At 45.2% G+C, this 24509-nt stretch overlaps 1 protein-coding gene across 8 annotated transcripts in view; it reads left to right on the plus strand.

Moving 5' to 3' along the window:
* Positions 1 to 24509, plus strand: part of GGT1 (gamma-glutamyltransferase 1) — a 121736-nt gene that overhangs the window by 84178 nt on the left and 13049 nt on the right. For 3 of the 8 annotated variants that reach the window (XM_038763208.1, XM_038763207.1, XM_038763209.1), the window contains exons 2-7: positions 3064 to 3222; positions 6753 to 6883; positions 7096 to 7182; positions 9517 to 9709; positions 16158 to 16315; positions 21908 to 22057. In XM_038763208.1, coding sequence (XP_038619136.1) covers positions 3068 to 3222; positions 6753 to 6883; positions 7096 to 7182; positions 9517 to 9709; positions 16158 to 16315; positions 21908 to 22057 — 874 coding nt within the window. In that variant the 5' untranslated portion in view covers positions 3064 to 3067. The remainder of the gene's footprint in view (positions 1 to 3063; positions 3223 to 6752; positions 6884 to 7095; positions 7183 to 9516; positions 9710 to 16157; positions 16316 to 21907; positions 22058 to 24509) is intronic. The other 5 variants (XM_038763211.1, XM_038763212.1, XM_038763213.1 and 2 more) reach the window with 3 other exon arrangements.

Here is a 24509-nt window from a genome sequence, read left to right on the forward strand (position 1 = left end):
ATCAATGGCATTTATTTAGTGCTTACTATCTGCAAAGCAATTCTTTGTTTTCTAGTCTTTCTGATTTTTCACTCCACCTCTGGCTGGGGGGAGCTGGCAGGCTTGTTGCTGGCAGGGAAAGTGTTTGTTTATTGTATTAGTTGTTGTTTTGTTTTGTAATCTCCCAAGTGCTTAGTACAGTGCTCTGCACATAGTAAGCGCTCAATAAATACGTTTGAATGAATGAACAGGTTTTGCTCCAACATGGTCATGCCTTCAGCCACAATAAAACAGTTCAAACACAGATGTGGAGTCTTCAGTTCTCTGACCCTAATCCTCCTACCGTTGCTAGATTCTCCCAAGAATGCCTGGTGATGTTAATTCCCCCGATTTCCTGGGTCCTATTTTATTCCAAGAAATCCTTCTTTTAGCTTTGACTTTTTGTTTACCTTAAACTAGCGGACCTGCTCCAAACAATGTAGAGGGATGATGATGATAATAGTGATATTTGTTTAAGCATTTGCTATATGCTAAGTAAGCGCTCAGTAAATACGATTGAATGAATGAATGCCAAGGCCCCTCTCAGGGTCGTACCTGGAGAGTTTCCAGTATTCCACCACTCTCAACTATGGGAGGGAGGGTCAGGCAGAGGCCTACCCATTCCACTCCCTAGCTTGGCCAGTGGCTAGTGAGTGGGATGCAATCTGCGGCAAGTCGAGACTGTGAGCCCACTGTTGGGGAGGGACCGTCTCTATATGTTGCCAACTTGTACTTCCCAAGCGCTTAGTACAGTGCTCTGCACACAGTAAGCGCTCAATAAATACGATTGAATGAATGAATGAAAGTCAAAACTCCCCTGTGCTGGGCAACAGTGGCGTGGGAGAGAGTTGAGGGTGGACACTTAAGTTTACTGTGCGGAAGGAGGCATTGGTGAACCACTTCTGCATTTTTCCCATGAAAATTCTATGGATACACAACAGTAACAACTGTAGGTGGAGGTGGGGTGTTCTCGGAGAGATGTGTCCATGGTGTCGCTGTGGGTCGGAGACAGCTCATCATCATCCTGATCATCCGGAGAAGCAGCGTGGCTCAAGAGCCCGGGCTTTGGAGTCGGAGGTCATGGGTTCAAATCCCGGCTCCACCAATTGTGAGCTGTGTGACTTTGGGCAAGTCACTTCACTTCTCCGGGCCTCAGTTCCCTCATGTGTAAAATGGGGATGAATCCTGTGAGCCCTACGTGGGACAGCCTGATTACCTTGTACCCCCCAGCGCTTAGAACAGTGCTTTGCACATAGTAAGCACTTAATAAATGCCATTATTGTTATTATTTGTTAAGCACTTACTGTGTGCAAGGCACACAATATGTTAAGTGCTGGGGTGGATGCAAGCAAATCGAGTTGGACACAGTCCCTGTCCCATGTGGGGCTCCCAGTCTCAATCCCCATTTTACAGATGAGGTAACTGAGGCCTAGGGCAGTGAAGTGACTTGCCCAAGGTCACACAGCAGACAAGTGGTGGAGCCGGGATTAGAACCCTTGACCTTCTGACTCTCAGGCCTGTGATTTTTATCCATTACTCCATACTGTTTCTCCAGCATAAGACAAGCCAAATATGCTAAGCACTGGGGTAGATAAAATGCAGTCCCATTCTTACTAACGCTTTGGTTTTTCTTCTCTTCTAAACTGTTGTCCTCTATCTTAACTAGCCTTTACCATCTCTCTCTGCCATTCATTACCCCATGCAGATTAGGGAAAATACTAATTGACCGCTCTCCCTGGGCTCTGAAACCTTCCATCCCCCTCCTCTACTTGGCCTCACAAAAGTTAGGGTAGCACTTATCCACCATGTAAAAACCCACTGCTCTAATTCATTTCAATCTGAGCAAACCCTTTTTGTCTCTCTTGTGAGGGGCTATTTTGTTTGGGACATCTATCCCCGAAGGTAAGCTTTTTGAAGGCAGGCCCCATGTCATTTGAAATGTGCCTTCTCCAGCACCCTGAGGATTAGGTCCTTCGGATAGAAAGTATTCAAAAACCGAGGCAGGAGAAATGGCCTATCTAAGGGTAGTCAAATAATGACTTCTATCTAAAGTCATTCAAGTGACTAATAATAATGTGAAGTAGCATTGCATAATGGATAGAACATGGATAGAGCACGAGAAGCAGTGTGGCTCAGTGGAAAGAGCCCGGGCTTTTGGAGTCAGAGGTCATGGGTTCAAATCCCAGCTCGGCCAATTGTCAGCTGTGTGACTTTGGGCAAGTCACTTAACTTCTCTGGGCCTCAGTCACCTCATCTGTAAAATGGGGATTAAGGCTGTGAGCCCTCAGTGGGACAACCTGATCACCTTGTAACCCCCCCAGCGCTTAGAACAGTGCTTTGCACATAGCGCTTAATAAATGCCATCATTATTATTATTAGAACAGTGCTTTGCACTTAGTAAGCACTTAATAAATTATTATTATTAATTTCATTTATAATAATAATTATTACTATGGGCCTGGGAGAGAGAAGATTGTGGGTTCTAATCCTGGCTCCACCACTTGTGTGCTGTGTGAACTTGGGCAAGTCACTTCACTTCTCTGGGCCTCAGTGTCTTCATCTGTAAAATGGGGAATGAGACTGTGAGCACCACAAGGGACAGGGACTGTGTCCAAACTGCTTTACTTGTATCCGCCCCAATGCTTAATACAGTGCCTGGCACACAGTAAGCACCTAACAAATACCGCATTTATTATTATTAAATAATGATGGGTTTGCGTTAAGCACTTACCGTGGGCCAAGTGCTGGCATTAGCTACATGGTACTCAGATCTAACACAGTCCCTGTTCCACACAGGGCTCACAGAAGTCAAAGAACTCATTTTTAGTTGGAATTCCCAGGCTGTAATGCTGAAGGTGTTGAAGTGTTGCTATTAGATTTGGATGGCAGGGTGCATTTCATTTTCCTTTGGGTCTAGCCCACTGATTTCAGTTCCCCAGACTGTGTGCTCGAACCGGTTTGCTGGAAATCACTTCCTGAGTGAATTCAACCCTCAGACCAAGGTTTGGGCAAGCGGTCTTCATCCTCTCCTCTCTCTGTCTCCAGAAAGATGAAGAAATGGGTGCTGATTGGAGTCCTTACTGTTGCCTTGGTGGTTCTGGTCGTCGGACTCTATTTTGGATTGCGCAGGGAGTCGGCTCCCGACAACGTCTACAAGAAAGCCGCTGTGGCTGCCGATGCCAAGCAGTGTTCCGAGATTGGCAGGTAAACGTCATTCCAGAATGGCCGACGGAATTGGGAGAGCCGGACTGCTGTCCTTGTCCTTTGTTGTCCACTTAGTGGGCCATTAGAGGGGCTTGGTGGGTTGGGCTTGAGCTGACCTTACACCCTGGTCTAGCTGGGATAACCCCAGACTTTGGTTGGACTGACCTACTGAAACTAGAAAAAGACTCACACTACCAGGATTGGGGTCATGCTGGGTAAGCTCCGCCAATTGTTAGCTGTGTGACTTTGGGCAAGTCACTTCACTGCTCTGCACCTCAGTTACCTCATCTGTAAAATGGGGATTGACTGTGAACCCCCTTTGGGACAAACTGATCACCTTGTATCCTCCCCAGCGCTTAGAACAGTGCTTTGCACATAGTAAGCCCTTAATAAATGCCATTATTATTATTATTAAACTGGTCAGCCTGTCACCTAGCACCACTAATTATGGTACTTGTTAAGACCTGACTTTGTCCTAAGCACTGGGATGATACAGATTAATCAGGTTGGGTACGGTCCCTGTCATTCATTCCTTCATTCATTCAACCGTATTTATTGAGCACTTACCGTGTGCAGAGCACTGTCCTAAGTGCACATAGTAAGCCCTTAATAAATGCCATTATTATTATTGTTAAACTGGTCAGCCTGTCACCTAGCACCACTAATTATGGTGCTTGTTAAGACCTGACATTGTCCTAAGCACTGGGGTGATACAGATTAATCAGGTTAGGCACAGTCCCTGTCATTCATTCCTTCATTCATTCAATCGTATTTACTGAGCACTTACTGTGTGCAGAGCACTGTACTAAGCGCTTGGGAAGTACAAGTTGACAACATATAGAGACGGCCCCTACCCAACAAGGGGCTCACAGTCTAGAAGGGGGAGACAGATAACAAAACAAAACAACTCCACATCATGCCCGTTCTCAGAGGTCACCAGAGCCACTGATGTTTGAGGCCCCAGGGGCTGTGGTACATCCAGTTTGACTCCTCCATACTGACCCCACCGCGAGAGTCTCTCTTTCTTGGAGAAGCAGCGTGGCTCAGTGGAAAGAGCGCGGGCTTGGGAGTCAGAGGTCATGGGTTCTAATCCCAGCTCTGCCACATGTCTGCTGCTGTGTGACCTTGGGCAAGTCACAACTTCTTTGAACCTCAGTTACCTCATCTGTCCCACATGAGGCTCACAGTCTAAGTAGAAGGGAGCTAGATTGAATCCCCATTTTACAGATAAGTTAAGTGGCTTGCCCAAGGTCATATAGCAGACACATGGCAGAGTCAGGATTAGAACCTAGATCCTCCAACTCTCAGGCCCGTACTCTTTCCACTAGGCCATGTTGCATCTCTAGGATTGTCCCTTCCTCCTCCTTGTCCTCCAATCCTGTCCCACCCTAACCCAGTTGTTTATCCTCCCTCTATCCGGTTATTCTGCCAGACCCATGCTGGAGCATCCTTATTGCAAACCACTAATAATTGGTATTTGTTAAGCACTTACTAAATGCCAGGCACTGTACTAATCAGTGGGGTGAACACGAGTAAATTGATTTGGACACAGTCCCTGCTCCATGTGGGGCTCACAGTCATTTTACAGATGAGGTAACTGAGGCACAGAGAAGTGAAGTGATTTGCCCAAGGTCACCTAGTAGACAAGTGGAGGAGCCGGGATTAGAACCCTTCTAGATTGTGAGCCTGCTGTTGGGTAGGGACCGTCTCTATATCATCATCATCAATCGTATTTATTGAGTGCTTACTATGTGCAGAGCACTGTACTAAGTGCTTGGGAAGTACAAATTGGCAACATATAGAGACAGTCCCTACCCAACAGTGGGCTCACAGTCTAAAAGACTGTGACATAAAAGATATGTTGCCAACTTGTACTTCCCAAGCGCTTAGTACAGTGCTCGGCACACAGTAAGCGCTCAATACATACGATTGAATGAATGAATGAATGAATGCAGAGCACTGGACTAAGTGCTTGCATTGTACTAAGTGCTTATCAATCATTTGAATTTATTGAGCACTTATTTGTGCAGAAAACACTGGACTAAGCACTTGAGTGAGTACAATATAAGAGTTGGCAGGAAAGTACCCTGCCCCCAGTGAGTTTACAGTCTATATAAGATATTCATCCCACCCCCAGTCCCACAGCATTTATGTACATATCTTTATATATTTAAAATTATTTATTCACATGAATGTCTGCCGCTTTAGATTGTAAGGTCTTCTAGACTGTGAGCCCGCTGTTGGGTAGGGACTGTCTGCACACAGTAAGCGCTCAATAAATATGATTGAATGAATGAACCGTTCTGATTCCCAGGCCTGTGATCTATCCACTATGCCACGCTGCTTCTCACCCTTCTCACCCTCACTAGTCCCTTCTGCGATTTGGGGTGGTGGGCCCCCCAAATCTGAGGGGGTTTTGACTCTGCCCTATTGGCCTGCTGCTTCCCTAGGGTGAAATGGAATAAACTCTGGTCCTCAGTTACCTCATCTATAAAATGGGAGCGAAGACTGTGAGCCCCATGTGGGACCGGGACCGTGTCCAACCTGATTTGCTTGTATCCACTCCAGGGTTTAATACGGTGCCTTGCACATAGTAAGCGCTTAACAAATGCATAATTATTATTATTATCCCGCCCTCTTCATAGACAAGGGGGAAGCCGAAGTAAGTGGCAGTAACACTGGGGGGATTTCCGTAACCTGTCATTTTCCACCATTGAGGTCTGGGAGTCAGGACATCATAGATTCTAATCCCAGTTCCACCACTTGTCTGCTGTGTAACCTTGGGCAAGTCACTTCACTTCTCTGGGCCTCAGTTACCTCATCTGTAAAATGGGGATTGAAACTGTGAGCCCCACGTGGGACAGGGACTGTGTCCAACTTGATTTACTTGTATCCACCCCAGTGCTTAGTACAGTGCCTGGCACATAGTAAGCGCTTAACAAATACCATCATTCATCATTTATAATAGTAGTAATTATTATTACCATTGAGCTCCTACTGAGAGCTCACCTCCTCCATGATGCCTTCCCAGACTGAGCCCCCTCTTTCCTCTCCCCCTCCCCATCTCCCCGCCCTACCGCCTTCCCCCAGCACCTGTATATATGTTTGTACATATTTATTACTCTATTTAACTTGTACATATTTATTCTATTTATTTTATTTTGTTAACATGTTTTGTTGTTTGTCTCCCCCTTCTAGACTGTGAGTCCGCTGTTGGGTAGGGACCGCCCCTATATGTTGCCAACTTGTACTTCCCAAGCGCTTAGTACAGTGCTGTGCACACAGTAAGTGCTCAATAAATACGATTGAATGAATGAATGAACCAGGTGAGCTCTGGAGAGCAGCCATGGAGCCCCATATTACCTGCCTCCTGGGCTGATCTATTTGCCCCCTGACCAGAGCGACATGGGGGTTGGGGACGGTTAGAAGAGACACCTGAGGGTCTCCCACCACCCCGTTGTAATCCTGGACCTTCTCCTAACTTGCTGTGGGGTTCTGATTTTTGGCCTCTCGTCTCCTGTGCTGTGCAGGGATCTCCTGCAGAAAGGCGGATCTGCAGTAGACGCCGCCATTGCCTCTCTGCTCTGTGTCGGCCTTGTGAACGCCCACAGCATGGGGATTGGAGGGGGTCTCTTCCTCACCATCTACGACAGCCGCACGGGTAAGTACCGAACGCATGAGGGACGTTCCTGTGGAAAGCAATCTAGGTGAGAATTAGAGGAAAGAGGTTTGACGAGGGGAGGTTTGTGTGGCTTTTTTTTGATTGACTCCAATTTTACTTGGGATGAGACTGGCACATTTTCTGGGAGATATCTCTGCAGCGGACGTGATCTTCCAAAGGACATGACTTGATTGCCTCATGTATCTTTCCAGGAAAAGCGGAGGTTATTAATGCCAGGGAGGTGGCCCCCAAAGGGGCATTTCAACACATGTTTAACAGCTCTGAGCAGTCCAGTAGAGGTAAGAAGAGGCTGTGGACATCAATTAAGATTCATCAATCAATCCATTTTGAGTGCTTACTGTGTGCAGTACGCTGTTCTAGACACTTGGGAGAGTACAGTGTAACAGAGCTGGGAGACACATTCCCTGCCAACGAGTTTAGAATCTAGAGGGGGAGAGAGACATTAATATAAATAAATAAATTACAAGTGCTGTGACGCTGAGGGAGGGATGAAGAAAGGGAGCAAATCCAAGGGCAAGTTAAATCAGTAATCTGTGGGTGTACCATCCATTCTCTCCTGCCAGAGTCAGAAGTTTCGTCCTTTCTCAGGGAACCCTGAGGTGAGGGGGTGTGGTGATGACGACCGTGGGAAAGGTCATGAGACATAACGTCAGGCTCCTTCGAGGGCTGGGAGCCCAAGTCCCGTGGAGGCGAGGACCTTGTCTCTTAGTTGTACGCTCCCAAGCAGGGTACTTCAAAAGCAATGCTCTGCAGGAATAAAATTGGAAAATTTCGAACAGAAAATCGACTTTGACCTGTCAAAGACTTGAAGATAGAGAGAAAGGCATTCTTTATGCGAGGAATAAGAGATGGAGAAATGAAAATGGCGCTGCTTTATTAGGCAGGGAATAATAATGATAATAATGCTGATGGCATTTGTTAAGCACTTACTATGTGCCAGGCACTGTTCTAAGCACTGGGGAGGGTACCAGGAGATCAGGTTGCCCCACGTGGGGCTCACAGTCTTAATCCCCATTTTACAGATGGGGCAACTGAGGCACAGAGAAGTTAAGTGACTTGGCCAAAGTCACACAGCTGACAAGCAGCAGAGCTGGAATTAGAACCCAGGACCTCTGACTCCCAAGCCTGAGCCACACTGTCCTTCACTAAATTCATTCATTCAATCATATTTATTGAGTGCTTACTGTGTGCAGAGCCCTGTACTAGGTGCTTGGGAAGTACAAGTTGGTAATGTATAGAGACGGTTCCTACCCAACAGTGGGCTCACATGAAGCTGAGCCCCATAAGGTGGCCCATCTATGGACGATGCTCGTGTGGAAGATCTCTTCTCCTTCTGGAAGAAAATGACGATTTCTGGTTCAGCCTGATTGGAGCTTTAAGGAGCAAGGCCTAGTGGATAGAAAATGGACCTGGGAATCAGAGGACCCAGGTTCTAATGTGCCACTTTGCTGTGTGACCTTAGACAAGTCACTTCCCTTCTCTGTGCCTCATCAGCAAAATGGGGATTCCATACCTGTTCTCCCTTGTACTTAGACTGTGAGCCCCATATGGGACCTGATTATCAAACACCCCAGTGTTTGGCACATAGTAAGCACTTATAAAAATGATTATTATCCTCATCATTCAGGAGAACCATTACCTAGGCCTAAGAATCCCAGAAGGTCAATTGGATCCTGGGAATTAAGCCCCAACCTAGGGCAGCCCTGTGGTGATCCTTGCAGTCCGGAAGCCTGACTGTCTTGTATCCAGTGCTTAGAACAGTGCTTGGCACATAGTAAGCACTTAACAAATACCATCATTATTATCATTATTACCTACCCCATCGTCATGGTATTTAATGAGAGCTTACTCTGTGCGGAGCACTGTACTAAACACATGGGAGGGTGCAATATAATTGGCAGACATGTTCCCTTCCCTCTATGAGCTTACAGTCTAGAGGGGGAGACAGATATTAATATAAATACATAATTTATAGTATATAATTTAAAGATATGTATGTAAGTGCTATGGGGCTGAGGGTGGGGTGAATATCAAATGCCCCAAAGTCACAGATCCAAATGTACAGATGATGCAGAAGGGTGAGGGAACCAGGAAAAAGAGCGCTTAATTGGGCCAGGCCTCTTGGAGGAAATGTGACCTCATAATTTCCATAAAGTGAAGCAGCGTGACGCAGTGGAAAGAGCCTGGGCTTTGGAGTCGGAGGTCATGGGTTCAAATCCCGGCTCTGTCAATTGTCACCTGTGTGACTCTGGGCAAGTCACTTAACTTCTCTGTGCCTCAGTTACCTCATCTGTAAAATAGGGGTTAAGACCGTGAGCCCCTCGTGGGACACCTGATCACCTTGTAAGCTCCCCAGCGTTTAGAACAGTGCTTTGCACATTATAAGCGCTTAATAAATGCCATTATTATTATTATTATTTAGTTTAGTGCCTGGCACCTAGTGACATTGCTAAATGCTTACTTTATTATTATTATTTGTTATTATTATTCACCTAGACTTTCCATAACTTAGCATCTGCATAGGAGTCTACAGACCTGAATGTCTTGATAGGGTCCTGGAACTTTGTCATTTTGCAGTGCATTTGTCTAATTTGTCACTGCTCTCGTCACAGGAGGCTTGTCCATTGCGGTTCCTGGAGAAATCCGGGGCTATGAGCTCGCGCACAAACGTCATGGCAAACTGCCGTGGGAGCAACTCTTTCAACCCAGTATTCGCTTAGCCAGAGACGGATTCCACATTGGAAAAGGCCTGGCTAACGCTTTAATCCGCCAGAAAGAAACCATTGAAAAAGACCCAGCATTGTGGTATGTGTTCCTGGGGCTGGAGGTAGAACAAGAGTCCCTGAAATATCCATTACCTGAGACCCTGGCCCCCTCAAAATGAGAAATGTAGAAAAACATCAAATTAATGGGGGGGGGGTGAGAATCAGGGACCACAGGGTAAAAGTTCAAATCCAAGCCAAATTTGGAAAATCGACAATCGTATTTATTGAATGCTTGCTGTGTGCAGAGCACTGCACTAAGTGCTTGGGAGAGTACAACACAACGCAGTTGGTAGATTGATACATTCCCTGCCCACGACAATCTTACAGTCTTCTAAACTGTAAACTCGTTGTAGGCAGGGAATGTGTTGTATTTTTGTACCCTCCCAAATGCTTAGTACAGTGCTCTGCACACAGTAAGGACTCAATAAATATGATTGATTACAGAGAAAATCTCAATTATTGACAGAGCAACTTAGCAGTAAAAGTAAGGCACAGGAAAACAGGCATTGGACAGATTTTCTCAAATCCTTGTGCTTTTGAGTAGATTAGCAGTTTTGAGAAGCAGCATGGCTTGGTGGATGGAACATGGGCTTGGGAGTCAGGAGGTTATGTGTTCTAATCCTGACTCCACCACGTGCCTGCTGTGTGGCTTTGGGCAAGTCACTTCACTTCTGTGTGCCCAGTTACCTCATCTGTAAAATGGGGATTAAGACTGTGAGCTCTATGCGGGACAAGGACTGCATTCAACCCTATTTGCTTGTACCCACCCCAGCGCTTCTTACAGAGCCTGACACGTAGTAAACACTTAACAAATATTATTATAATTATTATTATCATTATTTGGGGCTCACAGTCTAAGTAGATTTGAAATTAGTATTTACGAGAAACCCAATTTTGTTGGCCCTTGAGGGAGAGAGTGAGAGGGAGGAGAAAAGACAAAGCCTCCAATCTCATGGTGCTCTTCTCATAAGCCTCAGTTCTGATCTTTGTACTTTAATCAATTAATGAAAGCTAGAGGATCAGTATGGTCTAATGGAAAGAACATGGAACTGGGACTCAGAGAACCTGGGTTCTAAACATGGCTCTGCCATTTGCCAATTTTGTGACCTTGGGTAAGTCACTTCATTTCTCTGGGCCTCAGTTACCTCATCTGTAAAATGAAGATTCAATACCTGTTCTCCCTTCTACTTAGATTGTGAGACTGTGGAAAAATGTACTCTGTCTGATCTGATTATCTTGTATCTTCCCCAGTGTTTAGAAGAGTGCTTGACATGTTGTGAGCACTGCACAAATGCTACAGTCACTACAAACATTTTAATCATTGCTAGGGAAAATTTACTCATGACAGTTGCAGATGTTCTCTGATTAAATATTCTTTCTGTACAATCAATCAAGATATTGCGGGCAACAGTGTAGGAGGTTATACTGATGGAATACTGAACAAGGGTTCGAAGCAGTTAGAGAAATCATTCAGACAACTTTTGTGAACATTATCCCCATTTTGAAGCTGGAGAGTCGAAGATTTAATTTTTTTAATGGCATTTAAGCGTTTACTATTTGCCCGGCACTGTATTAAATGCTGGGGTAGACACAAGGTAATCAGCTTGGACACAGGCCATGTCCCAAATGGGGCTTTCAGTTTTAATTCCCCTTTTACAGATGAGTTGACTGAGGCACAAAGAAGGTAAATGACTTGCCCGAGAACACACAGCATACAAGTGGTGGAGCCAGGATTAGAACCCAGGTTCTCTGACTCTCAAGTCCGTGCTCTTTCCACTAGGCCAGGCTGCATTCCCTAATCCGAGTTTCAGACTCAGTTACACGCTCCCTGGACTTTTAAATAAAACTGTACTATATTTTTTAACAATTATGTCAGATATCTGGCATGAACCTGGTAAGCAAACTCACTGGAGAAGCAGATAGTCATCTGAAGAATTTTTTGTGAGAATTCTAAAAAAATGACCTAATTCCCAAATTGTGATGATGATGGAAACTCTGAGTAGACTCTGTTCCCAGGCAGAGAAATTTAGAGATGAATTATATGGCTGGGGTAGGTTTCTCTTTGCAAGTGAGTACATTTCCTGCTCAAGATTCCCTGGATTGTTACTGTTTATTTGTCAATCCATTTCACTACTTTTAAAAGGGCTCTGAGAGTGATTCCAGAAACAGAAATCTTTGCAACCAGAATTTGCAGGCTGATCTCGAGGGAGCTCAGTCTTCATTTCTTTGATCATTGTAGCATGATGATAATTGTGGTACTTAATCGGTGGTATTTGAGTGCTTAGTGTGTGCAGAGCACTGTACTAAGCATTTGGGAGAGTACATCAGAATTTTAGATGTGTTCCCGGCCCACGACGAGCTTACGATCTAGAGAGGTGCTTATAAGTGCTCACTATGTGCCAAGCCCCGGGGTATATGCACAACTGGACACAATCCATGTCCCGTGTAGGGCTCCCAGTCAAAGGGGGAGGAAGAACATTTTACAGATGAGAAAACTGAGGCACAGAGAAGTCAAATGACTTGTCCATGGTCACACAACTGGCAAGTGGCAGAGCTGGGATTAAAACCTAGACTTCCTGACCCTCAGACCCAGGCTCTTTCTGGTAGTCCTTGCTGTTTTTCAAAGCATGGTGCCAAGGATACAGGTTTCAAAGGAAAATTCCCTTCCTGAATCATTTTCAAACTTGAAGGAAAATCTTAAGGTTACTGGAAAAAAATCAGAGACAGTACTCAAACGGTGTGGAATAACTCCCTCCCTTACTGTATCTCAAAGATTTCATTTCAAGCCCATTTCCAATCAGCTGCCAAGAATCAAATTCCTAATTACAGACTCCAATTAACCTGCTTTAATTTTGAACAAACTTTGACATCATAAACAAGGTGTGATCATCAAAGGGAAAATTGGGAGCTTCTAAGCAGAGCAGAGATTCAGAAAGAGAAGTGATTGAACCAATTTGCAGTAATGGATGGTGCTACACTGAAGAACCTTGTGCTTAGTAATTACAATTGTCCAGAAAGCAACTCGGATACTTTTTTTAATGGTATATGTTAAGTTCTGCGAAGCACTGTACTAAGCACTGGAGTAGATACAAGCTAATCAGGTTGGACGTAGTCTGTGTCCTACATGGGTGTCTCGGTCTCAATCCCCATTTTACAGATGAGGTAACTGAGACACAGAGAAGTTGTGACATGCCCAAGGTCACACAGCAGATAAGTGGAAGAGCTGAGATTAGAATCCAGGTCTTCTAATTCCTAGGTCCATGCTCTCTCCACTAGGCCATGCTGCCCCTCTATGCCATGTTTTTGAAATGAAAACTTGAGTGCCTGTGACTCTCTTGACAAGACTGATTTTTTATAATTTCTTACTGCCAATCTTTCTTTCTTAAAGATGATTAGATGAGAACATTTTGACAGGGACCGAAGCAAGAAGGATTGGGAACCTGGTTATCATTTCACATTTCTCCTGAAGAGAAATATGGGCCTAGTTTTCATTACGACTAAGACCTTGTACTTGAGAAGCTTGGACTTTATATCCTAGTTATGTTTTTAGTTTCACGTCAGCTACTGTAGCTGGATCTCCTTTGTAAGGCAATTGGGGCATTCATGGAACACAAGAGTTCTGGATTTCACTTGTAGGCCATCATTGAGGGTGGTACACAGATTAGGTGGGGTTTTTTCTACATCCTTCTCTAGACCATAAGCTCTCTGTGGGCAGGGATTGAGTCTTCCAACACTATTATATTGTAGCTTGTATCCACACCGATGCCTAGTATAGTGTCTGGCACACAGTAAATGCTTAACAAATACCATAATTATTTTATTACTTTCCCAAATGCTTAGCACACAGTAAGCACTCAAATAGCACAGAATGATTGATTGAAAAAGCAAATAACAAAAGGATATCTAGTTGTCCACCTAACTAAGCAGACCAGAGCCAGGAAACAACAGAAGCAGCTGAGCAGGACATACGCAGACCAGGGAAGTTGTTTCGGAAATCAGACAGTTGCTTCTGTCTCTGGGCTGATTTGAAAGCAGTTGTACGACAGCAAAAGCACCCTCTCTTTCCTTCATTCATCAATCCAGAGAGGAAAGACCAAGATGTGCTCAAACCACACCCCCGGGATCCATCCTGCAACAAGCTGTGTTTCCTGATCCTGATCTCAACTCCATGTCTGGCCAGTCCATGCATAGCATGTGATGCTGTACTTTTAGGGCAAAGAATTCTCATTGTCATACTGTGGCCTGGTCAGAGGAGGGTGATATTGGAAAAGACTCTAGTAGAGAGTGAAAGAGTAGCGTGGAAAACGTTAAAAATCCACACTTTGCACCAGATCAATGTGGGCCAGGGGATTTTACTTTATGGCTCTTGTTAATCACTCACTATGTACCAGACACTGTAGGAAGCACTGGGGTAGATACAAGACAATCAGGTTGGACACAGTCCCTGCCTCACAAGGGGCTCACAGTTTAGGAAGACGGGAGGAAGATTTAATCCCATTTTTCATATTAGGTAACTGAGTTGAAGCACTTGTCTGCAGTGTCACCTTGGGTAAATCACTTACCTTTTCTGTGCCTCAGTTCCCTCATCTGTAAAATGGGGATTAAGACTGTGAGCCCATTTGGGACAAGGACTGTATCCGACCTGATCTCCCACAGTGCTTAGTACAGTGCGTGGCACTCAGTAAGTGCTTAACAAATCCTATTTAAAATAAAAAGCATAGAGAAGTGAGGTAATATACCCAAGGTCACACAGCGGACAAGTACCTGAGCCAGGAATACAACCCAAGTGTTCTGATTCCCAAGCCCATGCACTTTCCACTAGGCCAATGTGCTTCTGTAGATGTCCCCTTCCGGGTCTGGCTAGTGGAAAGATGTCTAAATGGAAAGATGGCTTACTCTGCTGACTACACTCCGGGGGCCTGGATGGCTTCCATTGTCTAAAATATTGGTAATCAATGTGGTAATAGAGGCACCAGTTGCAGATAGTAAGAGTCATTAATCCAGCAATCATCTCTGGCCCTCACATAGTTATTTATACCATTCCTCAGCTCCTGTGTTTAAATTTAAAATCAAATGAATATTCCCTTATTTTTTCAGATTTCTCCTTAAATGTGTTTCTATTGGTCTCCCCCGTTAGGATGGAAGTTCCTTGGGGAAAGACATCACGTCTTATGATACTTTCCCAGGTGCTTAGTACTGTGCATTATATCCAGTGGGAGCTCAAAAATTATAATCATGACATTTATTTAGCACTTATTATGTGCCACACATTATATTAAGTGCTGGGGTAGGTACAAGATAACCAGATTGCACACAGTCCCTGTCTCACATAGGGGAGAACAGGTCTCTATCTGTGCCCATTTTCTGGAGGAGGAAATTGAGGGACAGAGAAATTGTGACTTGCCAAAGGTCACACAGCAGCCATCCGACTTTCAGGCCTGGGCTCATTCCACTAGGCAGCACTCCTTTCTATTATCACTATTACTATTCTTCTTCCCACTATAGCAGTTAAAGAGAAGCAGTAAAGCTTTGTGGGTAGAACTCAGGCTTGGAAGTCAGAGGACCTGGGTTCTGGGTTCTACTCCCGGCCCTTCCACTCCCCTGATGTGTGATCCTGGGCAAGTCACCTAACTGCTCTGTGCCTCGGTATCTTCATCTGTAAAATGGGGATTCAATACCTGTTCTCCATCTTACTTAAACTGTGAGTCCCCATTTGGTTCAGCGACTGTTGAGCCTGCTGATTGGGTCTCTTCATCCTCCAGAGGGTTTCAGTCTCCCAGGGAATCCTGGAAAATGTGGTCCTTCCAGAAATACAGTGCCTAAGAAGAGGAAGTGTCCTGAATAAATTCCCCAAACTTTTCCACATCCAGTCTCAAACAACATTCAAATGAAAAACATGTACTGATCATTTTTTTCAATGGTATTTGCTAAGGACTTATTATGTACCAGGTATTATACTAAGCACTGGGGTAGATTCAGGATAATCAGGTTGGACAGTCTCTGTCCCACACAGGGCTCAGAGCCCTCATCTCCATTTTACAGATGAGGTAACTGAGGCACAGAGAAATTAAGTGACTTGTCCAACTAGAACCCAGGTCCTCTGACTTCCAAATCCATATTCTTTCCACTAGGCTGCACTGCTTATTTTAGAGCATTATCCTCCAGAGCTAAGGACTACTTGGTAATTGCCAAGAATGAATGGAGAAGTGAAACTTTCGTTTCTCACAAGGAAGTTACACTTTAGTGGGGGAGACAAACTTAAAAATATTTACCACTTGAGAGGACAAAATATGTAATGGAGGGCACATATATACTTGAGTGTTGAGGTGTACCTGGAAGCATTCCTGGACTTTCCAGGCCCTATTCCAGTGAGCAGTCCAAGGGTTTTTTTTTCCTGAATTCCTCATTCCAGGTGCCATCAGATCAGGTCTTTCACCTACCCGTGCTAAAATTTTCCTCCATCTGTTTTCTGTTCTCCTCTGACTCAGCAAAGTGTTCTGCAAGGATGGGAAAATCCTGAGCAAAGATGACATTGTCAGGATGCCGGACCTAGCGAAGACGTACGAGACTTTAGCTAAAGAGGGGGCAGATGCTTTTTATAAAGGAAGCCTGGCTTCCCAGATTGCCAAGGACATCCAGGCAGCGGGTGAGTGAGGGGCAAGAGCCCGGCGGGGTGGCCAAGGGGGGTTGGACTGGCTCACGTGAAGAACTAGGAAGTGTGGGAAGCCTGACATCCCAGGTGGACTGGGGATTTTCCTTCTATTTTATTTATACATATTTATTCTATTTATTTTATTTTGTTTATATGTTTTGTTTTGTTGTCTGTCTCTCCCTTCTAGACTGTGAGCCTGCTGTTGGGTAGGGACCGTCTCTATATGTTGCCAACGTGTAATTCCCAAGCGCTTAGTACAGTGCTCTGCACACAGTAAGCGCTCAATTAATACGATTGAATGAATTGAATGAATGAATGAATGAGGAGAGTCCCAGATACCCACAGTAAGCTATCTTGCAAGTCAAAAATGAAAACTTCTCCTTGATCCTCCACTCTACATCTTGGGGAAGCTGGGAAGCAAGTGAGGGAACTAGTACCCTGGAGGAATCATATGTAATTGATGATTTTTATTGAGCACTACTGTGTGAAGAGCACTGTGGAGAAGCAGCATGGCCTAGTGGAAAGAGCCTGGACCTGGGAGTTAGAGGGCCTAGGTTAATAATAATAATAACAATAATATTTATAATAATAATAATGGTATAAGCACTTACTAAGTGTCAAGCACTGTTCTAAATGCTGGGGTTGATACTAGCTAATCAGGTTGGACATAGTCCATGTCCCACGTAGGGCTCACAGTCTTAATTTGCATCTTATAGATGAGGCAACTAAGGCACTGAGAAGGTAAGTGACTTGCCAAAGGTGACACAGCAGACAAATAGCAGAGCTGGGATTAGAATCCAAGTTCTTCTGACCACTAGGCCATGCCAATTGCTTGCTGTGCATCCTTGGGCAAGTCACTCAACTTCTCTGTGGCCCAGTTCTCCTATTCTCCCTCCTACTTAGACGATGAGCCCCATGTGGAACAGGGACGATATCCAATCCTAATTAACTTGTATCTTCCCCAGTGGTTAGAATGGTGTTTGACATATAGTAAGTGCTTAATAAATACCATGAAAAAGAACACTGTACTGGGTGATTGGTAGAGTTCAGTGCAGTAGAGTTGATAAACATTTCCCTGCCCACAAAGAGCTTATAATCAGGGTGATTTCTGGGTTTGAGTTCAAGCAGCCCCCACCTCCATCTTCTCTGTCTTCCTTGACCCCTCCACCCAAAGACCAAGAAAGGGAGAGGACAGAAATTGCCCCTTCATTGAGGGCACCTGAAATCCTGCAGGAAAAGGGGAGAGGAAATTTCAAGAATCCACAAACTTGCCCCAGACTAGTGAGTTTCTGCGCATTGGCATCCAGTCACTCATTCAATCATTCATTTGTATTTATTGAGCACTTTCTGTGTGCAGAGCACTGAACTAAGCACTTGGAAAATACAGTCCTGACTCTGAAGGATGTTTTTGTTTCTAGAGCTGAACTAGTCCCCCTCTGCTTCAGCCAACTCCATGGCTCATGGCCTTGGCAAATCCTCTCTATGCCCACAGTCCTCCTTAACCAGAGAACAATCAATATAATTGGATAAAATGAGGCATTGTATATTGAATCAATAGGAAACTAAATTTAAAAAGGCAATTTAGTGTACTAAGCAGATGAAGAAAGCCCAAATCACAAGCATATATTAATTTTTTCATCATGTGACCGGCAGACAAGCACTTCGGTCCTGGGATGATGACTCCAAATAATGGATGCATGGCTTGGGGAGAGGAGGGACTGCCCAGGAGGAGAAGAAAGTGGGAGATAGGGAGACAGGAAAATTTCTGGGGGAAGATGGAAGGAGGCATTTTGGGAGAAGGAAGAGTGCTTTAATTGTTATATGGTACCCTCTAAATTGCTTAATACAGTGCTTTGCACACTGTAACCAGCACTTAGAGCAGTGCTTTGCACATAGTAAGCGCTTAATAATTGCCATTAAAAAATTAATACAATTGAATGAATGAATGAAAATGGACAGAGAGGGTAGAGTTGTGGAGTGCTAGGGAGGAGGCTTGGAGAATGAGGAACTAAACCACTGAAAGTGTGAGGAACCAGAGTCTTGGGGTCGAAAGAACTTTTGGGGCAAACCTGGAATACTCAGGTTGCAGATGTTAAAGGAGTCTTTGGGTGGGAAGCAGCTTGGCCTAGTGGATGGAGTGCAGGCCTGGGAATCAGAAGGACCTGGGTCCTAATCTCAGCTCCTGTTACGTGTCTGCTGTGTGACCTGGGGCCAGTTACTTCACTTCTCTGTGCCCCAGTTACCTTATCTGTAAAATGGGTTTTAGACTGTAAATTCCAAGTGGACATTGACTGTATCCAACCTGATTAGTTTGTATCTACCCCGGCACTTAGTACAGTGCCTGGCACATAGTAAGCAGCACTCCACCACCTCGCCCCCTCCTATCTCACCTCACTTCTCATCTTCTACAATCCAGCCCACACATTTTGCTCCTCTAGTGCTAACCTTCTCACTGTGCCACCATCTCTGCCTGTCTCATCGCCAAATCCCAGCCCACGTCCTGCCTCTGGCCTGGAACCCCCTCCCTCCTCAAAATCCGACAGATAATTACTCTCCCCACCTTCAAAGCCTTATTGAAGGCTCATCTCCTCCAAGAGGCCTTCTCAGACTAAGCCCCACTTTTCCTCATCTCCCACTCCCTTCTGTGTCTCTCTGACTTGCTTCCTTTGCTCTTCTCCCCTCTCCCGGCCCCACAGCACCTATGTATCTGTAGCTTTATTTATTTGTATTGATGTCTGTCTGCCCCACTATAGACTGTGAGCTTGCTTGGGCAGAGAATGTGATGGTTTATTGTTGAATTGTACTCTCCCAAATCCTTAGCACAGTGCTCTGCACTCAGTAAGCACTCAGTAAATACAATTGAATGAAATACCTTAAAAACTCCGTAAATACGATTGAATTAAAAAAAAAGAAAAAGAGAAAAAAGAAAGTGTGACCAAATTCTATTACTTGAGGTTATGTTGGCTTGGGGCCATTTTGGGAAAAATGTCTTACCTTGTCAGCTGCCTGGTTCTCCAGACCTATGCCACATTTCCCCACCTCAGTTACCCCATGGTAGAGAGCGGGATAGGGAAGGGGTTAGAGTTGTAGGAGTTGATGTGGGTTCACCCCTTATTCTACTCCACGCCCTTTCTTTGCGTATCTTTATATTTGGTTGTTTCCCTCACCTATAATTTATTTTAATGTCTGTCTCCCCTGCTAGCTTGTAAACTTCTTGAGGGCAAGGATTGTCTCTGTTGTACTCTCCCAAGCTCTTAGTACTGTGCCCTGCACACAATAAGTGCTCAGTAAATACCACTGATGGACTGATGGATGTGGTCAAATGTTTATCACCTGCTGGATGAAGTCGAAACACTGGACAGGAAAACTTCTTGTGTTTGAGATCTTGGTGCCCCTGAAAAAGAGATAGAAAACAATTTATGCAGAAAATGCTGGAATAAGAATTCATGAAACTGCCACTGCCTAAGCAATAGACAACCCTTTAGCTTGCTGCCTTTTGTGGAGGATGATCCCAGAACTTGCAGGCCCTGGGGACTGGGGTCACACCACATCATGACATTGGTCCCAGACTCCTCTGGCCTGAAGCCCAGGGCCTTTGGGTTTGTTGGAGGAGGGGAGGTTTGACACAAGGCACCTCTGCTCTGTTTCTTCTCCGGGACATCACTGACCACATAGCACCAGAACAAGCAAGGAAGGGGACAAAAGTATAAGCTTGTTGTGGGCAAAGAATGTTTCTTCCCACTCCATTATATTGTACTCTCCCAGTCGCTTAATATAGTGCTCTGCACACAGTAAGCATTCATTAAATATGACTGATTGTTCAAGTGTCTTGTTAATTCGGGGAAACTTTCTCCCTCCATAGAGTGAAGCCAGGCCTGGGGTGATTCTCCACATGGCAGTCACTTCAAATCCTGTTGATAGTCATATTTCATTTAAAACTTCTTCATATAGAGAAGCAGCATAGTCTAGTGGGCAGGGCAGGGGTCTGGGAGTGGGAAGGATCTGGGTTCTTATCTTGGCTCCGCCACTTGTCTGCTGTGTGACCCTGGGCAAGTCACTTCACTTCTCTCTGCCTCGGTGACCTCATCTGTAAAATGAGGGTTGAGACTGTTAACCTTGTGTGTCCAACCTGATTAACTTATGTGTACCCCAGGATTTAGTACAGTGCCTGACACATAGTAAGTGCTTAACAAATGCCATCTACTGTTTGTTTCTGAATGTTAGGCTAGCCAGAAGGTAGGCAGCTTCTCTGCTCATGACCCTGAAGGGGCCTGGGCTATTGAAGTCCTCTAGGTAATAATAATGATAATAATGATAATTGTGGCATTTGTTCAGTGCTTATATGCCAGGCATTGTACTAAGCGCTGGGGTGGATACATGCATAGAGAAGCAGCGTGGCTCAGTGGGAAGAGCACGGGCTTTGGAGTCAGAGGTCATGGGTTCAAATCCAAGCTCCACCAATTGTCAGCTGTGTGACTTTGGGCAAGTCACTTCATTTCTCTGGGCCTCAGTTACCTCATCTGTAAAATGGGGATTAAGACTGTGAGCCCCCCATGGGACAACCTGATCACCTTGTAAACTCCCCAGCGCTTAGAACAGTGCTTTGCATACAGTAAGCGCTTAATAAATGCCATTATTATTATTATTATTATGCAAATCAGATTGGACACAGTCCCCGTCCCACTTGGGGCTCATAGTCTTAATCCCCGTTTTACAGATGTGGTAACTAAGGTACAAAGTTAAGTGACTTGCCTGAGGTCACAGAGTAGACAAGAAGTGGAATTGGGATTAGAACCCAGGTTCTTCTGCTTTCTGGGCCTACGCTCTATCCACTAGGCCTTGCTAACCCGTGAGGGACCAGGCACACACAGGAGAGAAAGGAGGAGTTGGAAACCCTTGTGAAGTCTCCTTAATGAAGTACTTTTAATGGAGTTAATTACTCCTGCAGTTATCTCTTTTAATAGTTAAATTTGGTACACACCTTGAGGAGAGGAGAGGAACAAGAAGAGCTGCTTGATAAAGCCTCATGTCAAAGGATGGCATTAAGTTACTTTTAATGATGTTAATTGTGCCTGCGGTTACCTCTTTTAATAGTTAAATTAAGGAGTGGGGAGCCTCATGCCTAGGGATGAGTGTGTAGAGGAGCTCAAAAATTTGTCAGGGACACTGGGAACTGGATGACTCTTGGCCATGGGTGCCCAACTTGCAGTGGTTTGTCGTTGGGACCTGGGGGTGGGATGAATGATGCAGTTTGCAGTTATGTTTACTCCTCCTTAGACTGTGAGCCCCATGTGGGGCAGGAACTGTGTCCGACTTGACCCACAGTAAGCAGTTAACAAATACCATAAAAAAATGTGGGTACGAGTGGTGATTGGTGAAGGGTGAGCATAAAGAGGGAAGTGGTCAGTTGGGGTGGCGGGGTCTCGCAGTGAGACTCAGGTTTTTGGACTAGAAGGAGAATTCCTGGCAGGCAGGAAGACATGCAACCTTTGGGAATCTCTCTAACTTCCTATGGAATCCCACCCCTTCCCTGCACCTCCCCTCCCCACCACCCCAGTCATCTGCATCATACGTGTTCCGTTATAGGGGGGATCATCACGGAAGAAGACCTAATGAATTACACGGCAGAACTAATTGAAAATCCTTTGAACTTCACCCTTGGCGATTACACCTTGTACACTCCGAGTGCACCCCTGAGTGGCCCTGTCCTCGGGCTCATCCTCAACATCTTGAAAGGTAAGCGTGACGTCACTCAAAGGACTCGCCAGAGGCCCCTCAAAGCCACCGGATTGATGCCCGCCTCTGGGCAGCTGGGACAGTGGGTGGCTCGTCAGACAACAGGGAAGGGTTTGACGTCTGCAGTGGTAATCGTGTAAAGGATAACTCAGCCCATAGCCAGAAGGCTTGAGGGGATGTGGAGGCAGGGAAGGCTCTTCTGGAAATAGAAACTCATTCAGGCCCCTGGATAGCATGGCCTTCCTTAAAAGTGATGAGAAATCCCTTTAGAAGCAATGTGGCCTAGTAGGTAGAGCACGGGCTTGGGATTCAGAGGAACTAGGTTCTAATCCCTGCTCTGCCATTTGTCTTCTGTGTGACCTTGGGCAATTCACTTCACTTCCCTGTACCTCAGTTGCTTCATGTGTAAAATGGGGATTAAGTCTGTGAGCCCCATGTCGAACACCGACTGTGGGTCTATTCTGATTATCTTTTATCTAATAATAATTGTGATATTTATCAAGTGCTTATTAGGAATTAAATTAGGAATTAAATTAGGAAATTTAAGCCTTCTCCAGCCCCTAGTACGGAGTTTGGCACATAATAAGCCCTAAATAAATACCATTAAAAATGACAGGAGAAAATGGCTAACCCTGGGAGACTTTGGAGGAGATAAGTGCCTGAACCAGGGTGATCCTAAGCATGGGGAACAAGATATATGGAGGAAAACCCAGCAAGTTTTAGAGAGAGATGGAATGTGGGCGTCGAAGGTGAGTGAATTTCTGGTACAGGAAGGATGGGGGTGGTAGTGGTGGTGGTGCCAACAGAGATAGAAAAATTAAGGAGAGAAGTTTTAGGAGGGAAGATGTAAAGTTCAGATTTTGAAAATGAATTTATGATGCCAGTGAGAAATGGCTGAGGAGAAGAGAGATTGTGAAACTTGTGAGGTAGAATTGGGCGCCACCTGCATTAAGGTGGTAACTGAAATGATGTGAGTGGAAGAGTCCCCTAACAGACTGAGGGGTTGAAGGGGCCAGGACAGGGCTTTGAGAGATGCCCACAGTAACAGGGTAGAGGGAGGACGAAGAACCAGCAAAGGAGACTAAAGCGAAGTGGTCCGAAGTAGGAAGAAAATCAGGAGAGTATTGAGGCAGTGAAACTGAAACTGGAAAGGGAGGGAATGGTCCATAAGCCAAAGGCAACTGAAGAGTCCAGGACGGCTCAGGCAAACAGTCTGCTGGACTTCAGCGCTTAGAACAGTGCTTTGCACATAGTAAGTGCTTAATAAATGCTATTATTATTAAGTCATTGGAGACCTTGAGGAGTGTCGTTTCGGTAGACCGAAGGAGTAATATCTAGATTGCAGGATGCTGAGAGGAAGTGAAGGCGGCTAATATACATAACCTTTTCAAGGAGGCTGGACAGGAACAGAGGCTATAGCAGTAGGGGTCAGTGAGAGAGGAATTGCTTTTTCCAAATAAGGGAGGCTTAAATTTCCTCAGGGGCAGCGTGGCCTAATGGAAAGGGCAGGAAGACTGGAAATCAGGTGCCAGGCCTGGCTCTACCACTGGCCCGCTGAGGGATCTTGGACATGTCTCTGGGCCTGTTTCCTCAACTGTGAAATGGGGATAAGACACGTGCCTTCTCTGCTTCTTAGACTGGGAGCCTCTTAAAAGAGGCAGGGACTTTTCTGATCTGATTATCTTGTGTCTCTGCCACAACACTTTGCCCAGAATAAGCACTTAACAAATTCCATCATAATCATTAAGTTTGTGCGAAAGCGGAAAGAAAGGAGCCAGAAGAAAGACACACTGAAAATAGTGGTAAGATGAGAGAGAAGCTTCAGGCAAGCAGTTTTATGAGAGGGGAGAGGACGGGGAAGAGGGTTAGATTTTTAAAGCAGTTAGGGGTGGGTGGCAGGGGTTGGGGAAAAAATGGGTGCTTTTCGTCATTCAGAATCATGGATATGGCAGGTCTGTGGGAATGAACTATGAGCTGGCAAGGGGTTCGGGGGAGGGGAACTCTGATTTGGGCAATTGTTAAAAAGACCACAAGGGAATTTTCAGAGAGCATGTCTAATAAAGAGTCTTTTATTTACCTGGTCTGCTGGGACTTATTTAATTCTATCATCTATGGAGAATTGGAAAGTAGAGAAGCAGCATGGTTCAGTGGAAATCAATCAATCAATCGTATTTATTGAGCGATTACTGTGTGCAGAGCACTGTACTAAGCGCTTGGGAAGTACAAGTTGGCAACATATAGAGACAGTCCCTACCCAACAGTGGGCTCACAGTCTAAAAGGAAAGAGCCCGGGCTTTGGAGTCAGAGGTCGTGGGTTCAAATCCCAGTTCTGCCACTTGTCAGCTGTGTGACTTTGGGCAAGTCACTTCACTTCTCTGGGCCTCAGTTCCCTCATCTGTAAAAATGGGGATTAAAACTGTGAGCCCCCCGTGGGACAACCCGATCACCTTGT

Source organism: Tachyglossus aculeatus, chromosome 21 (assembly GCF_015852505.1).
Source record: "Tachyglossus aculeatus isolate mTacAcu1 chromosome 21, mTacAcu1.pri, whole genome shotgun sequence".
Taxonomy (NCBI): Eukaryota; Metazoa; Chordata; class Mammalia; order Monotremata; family Tachyglossidae; genus Tachyglossus; species Tachyglossus aculeatus.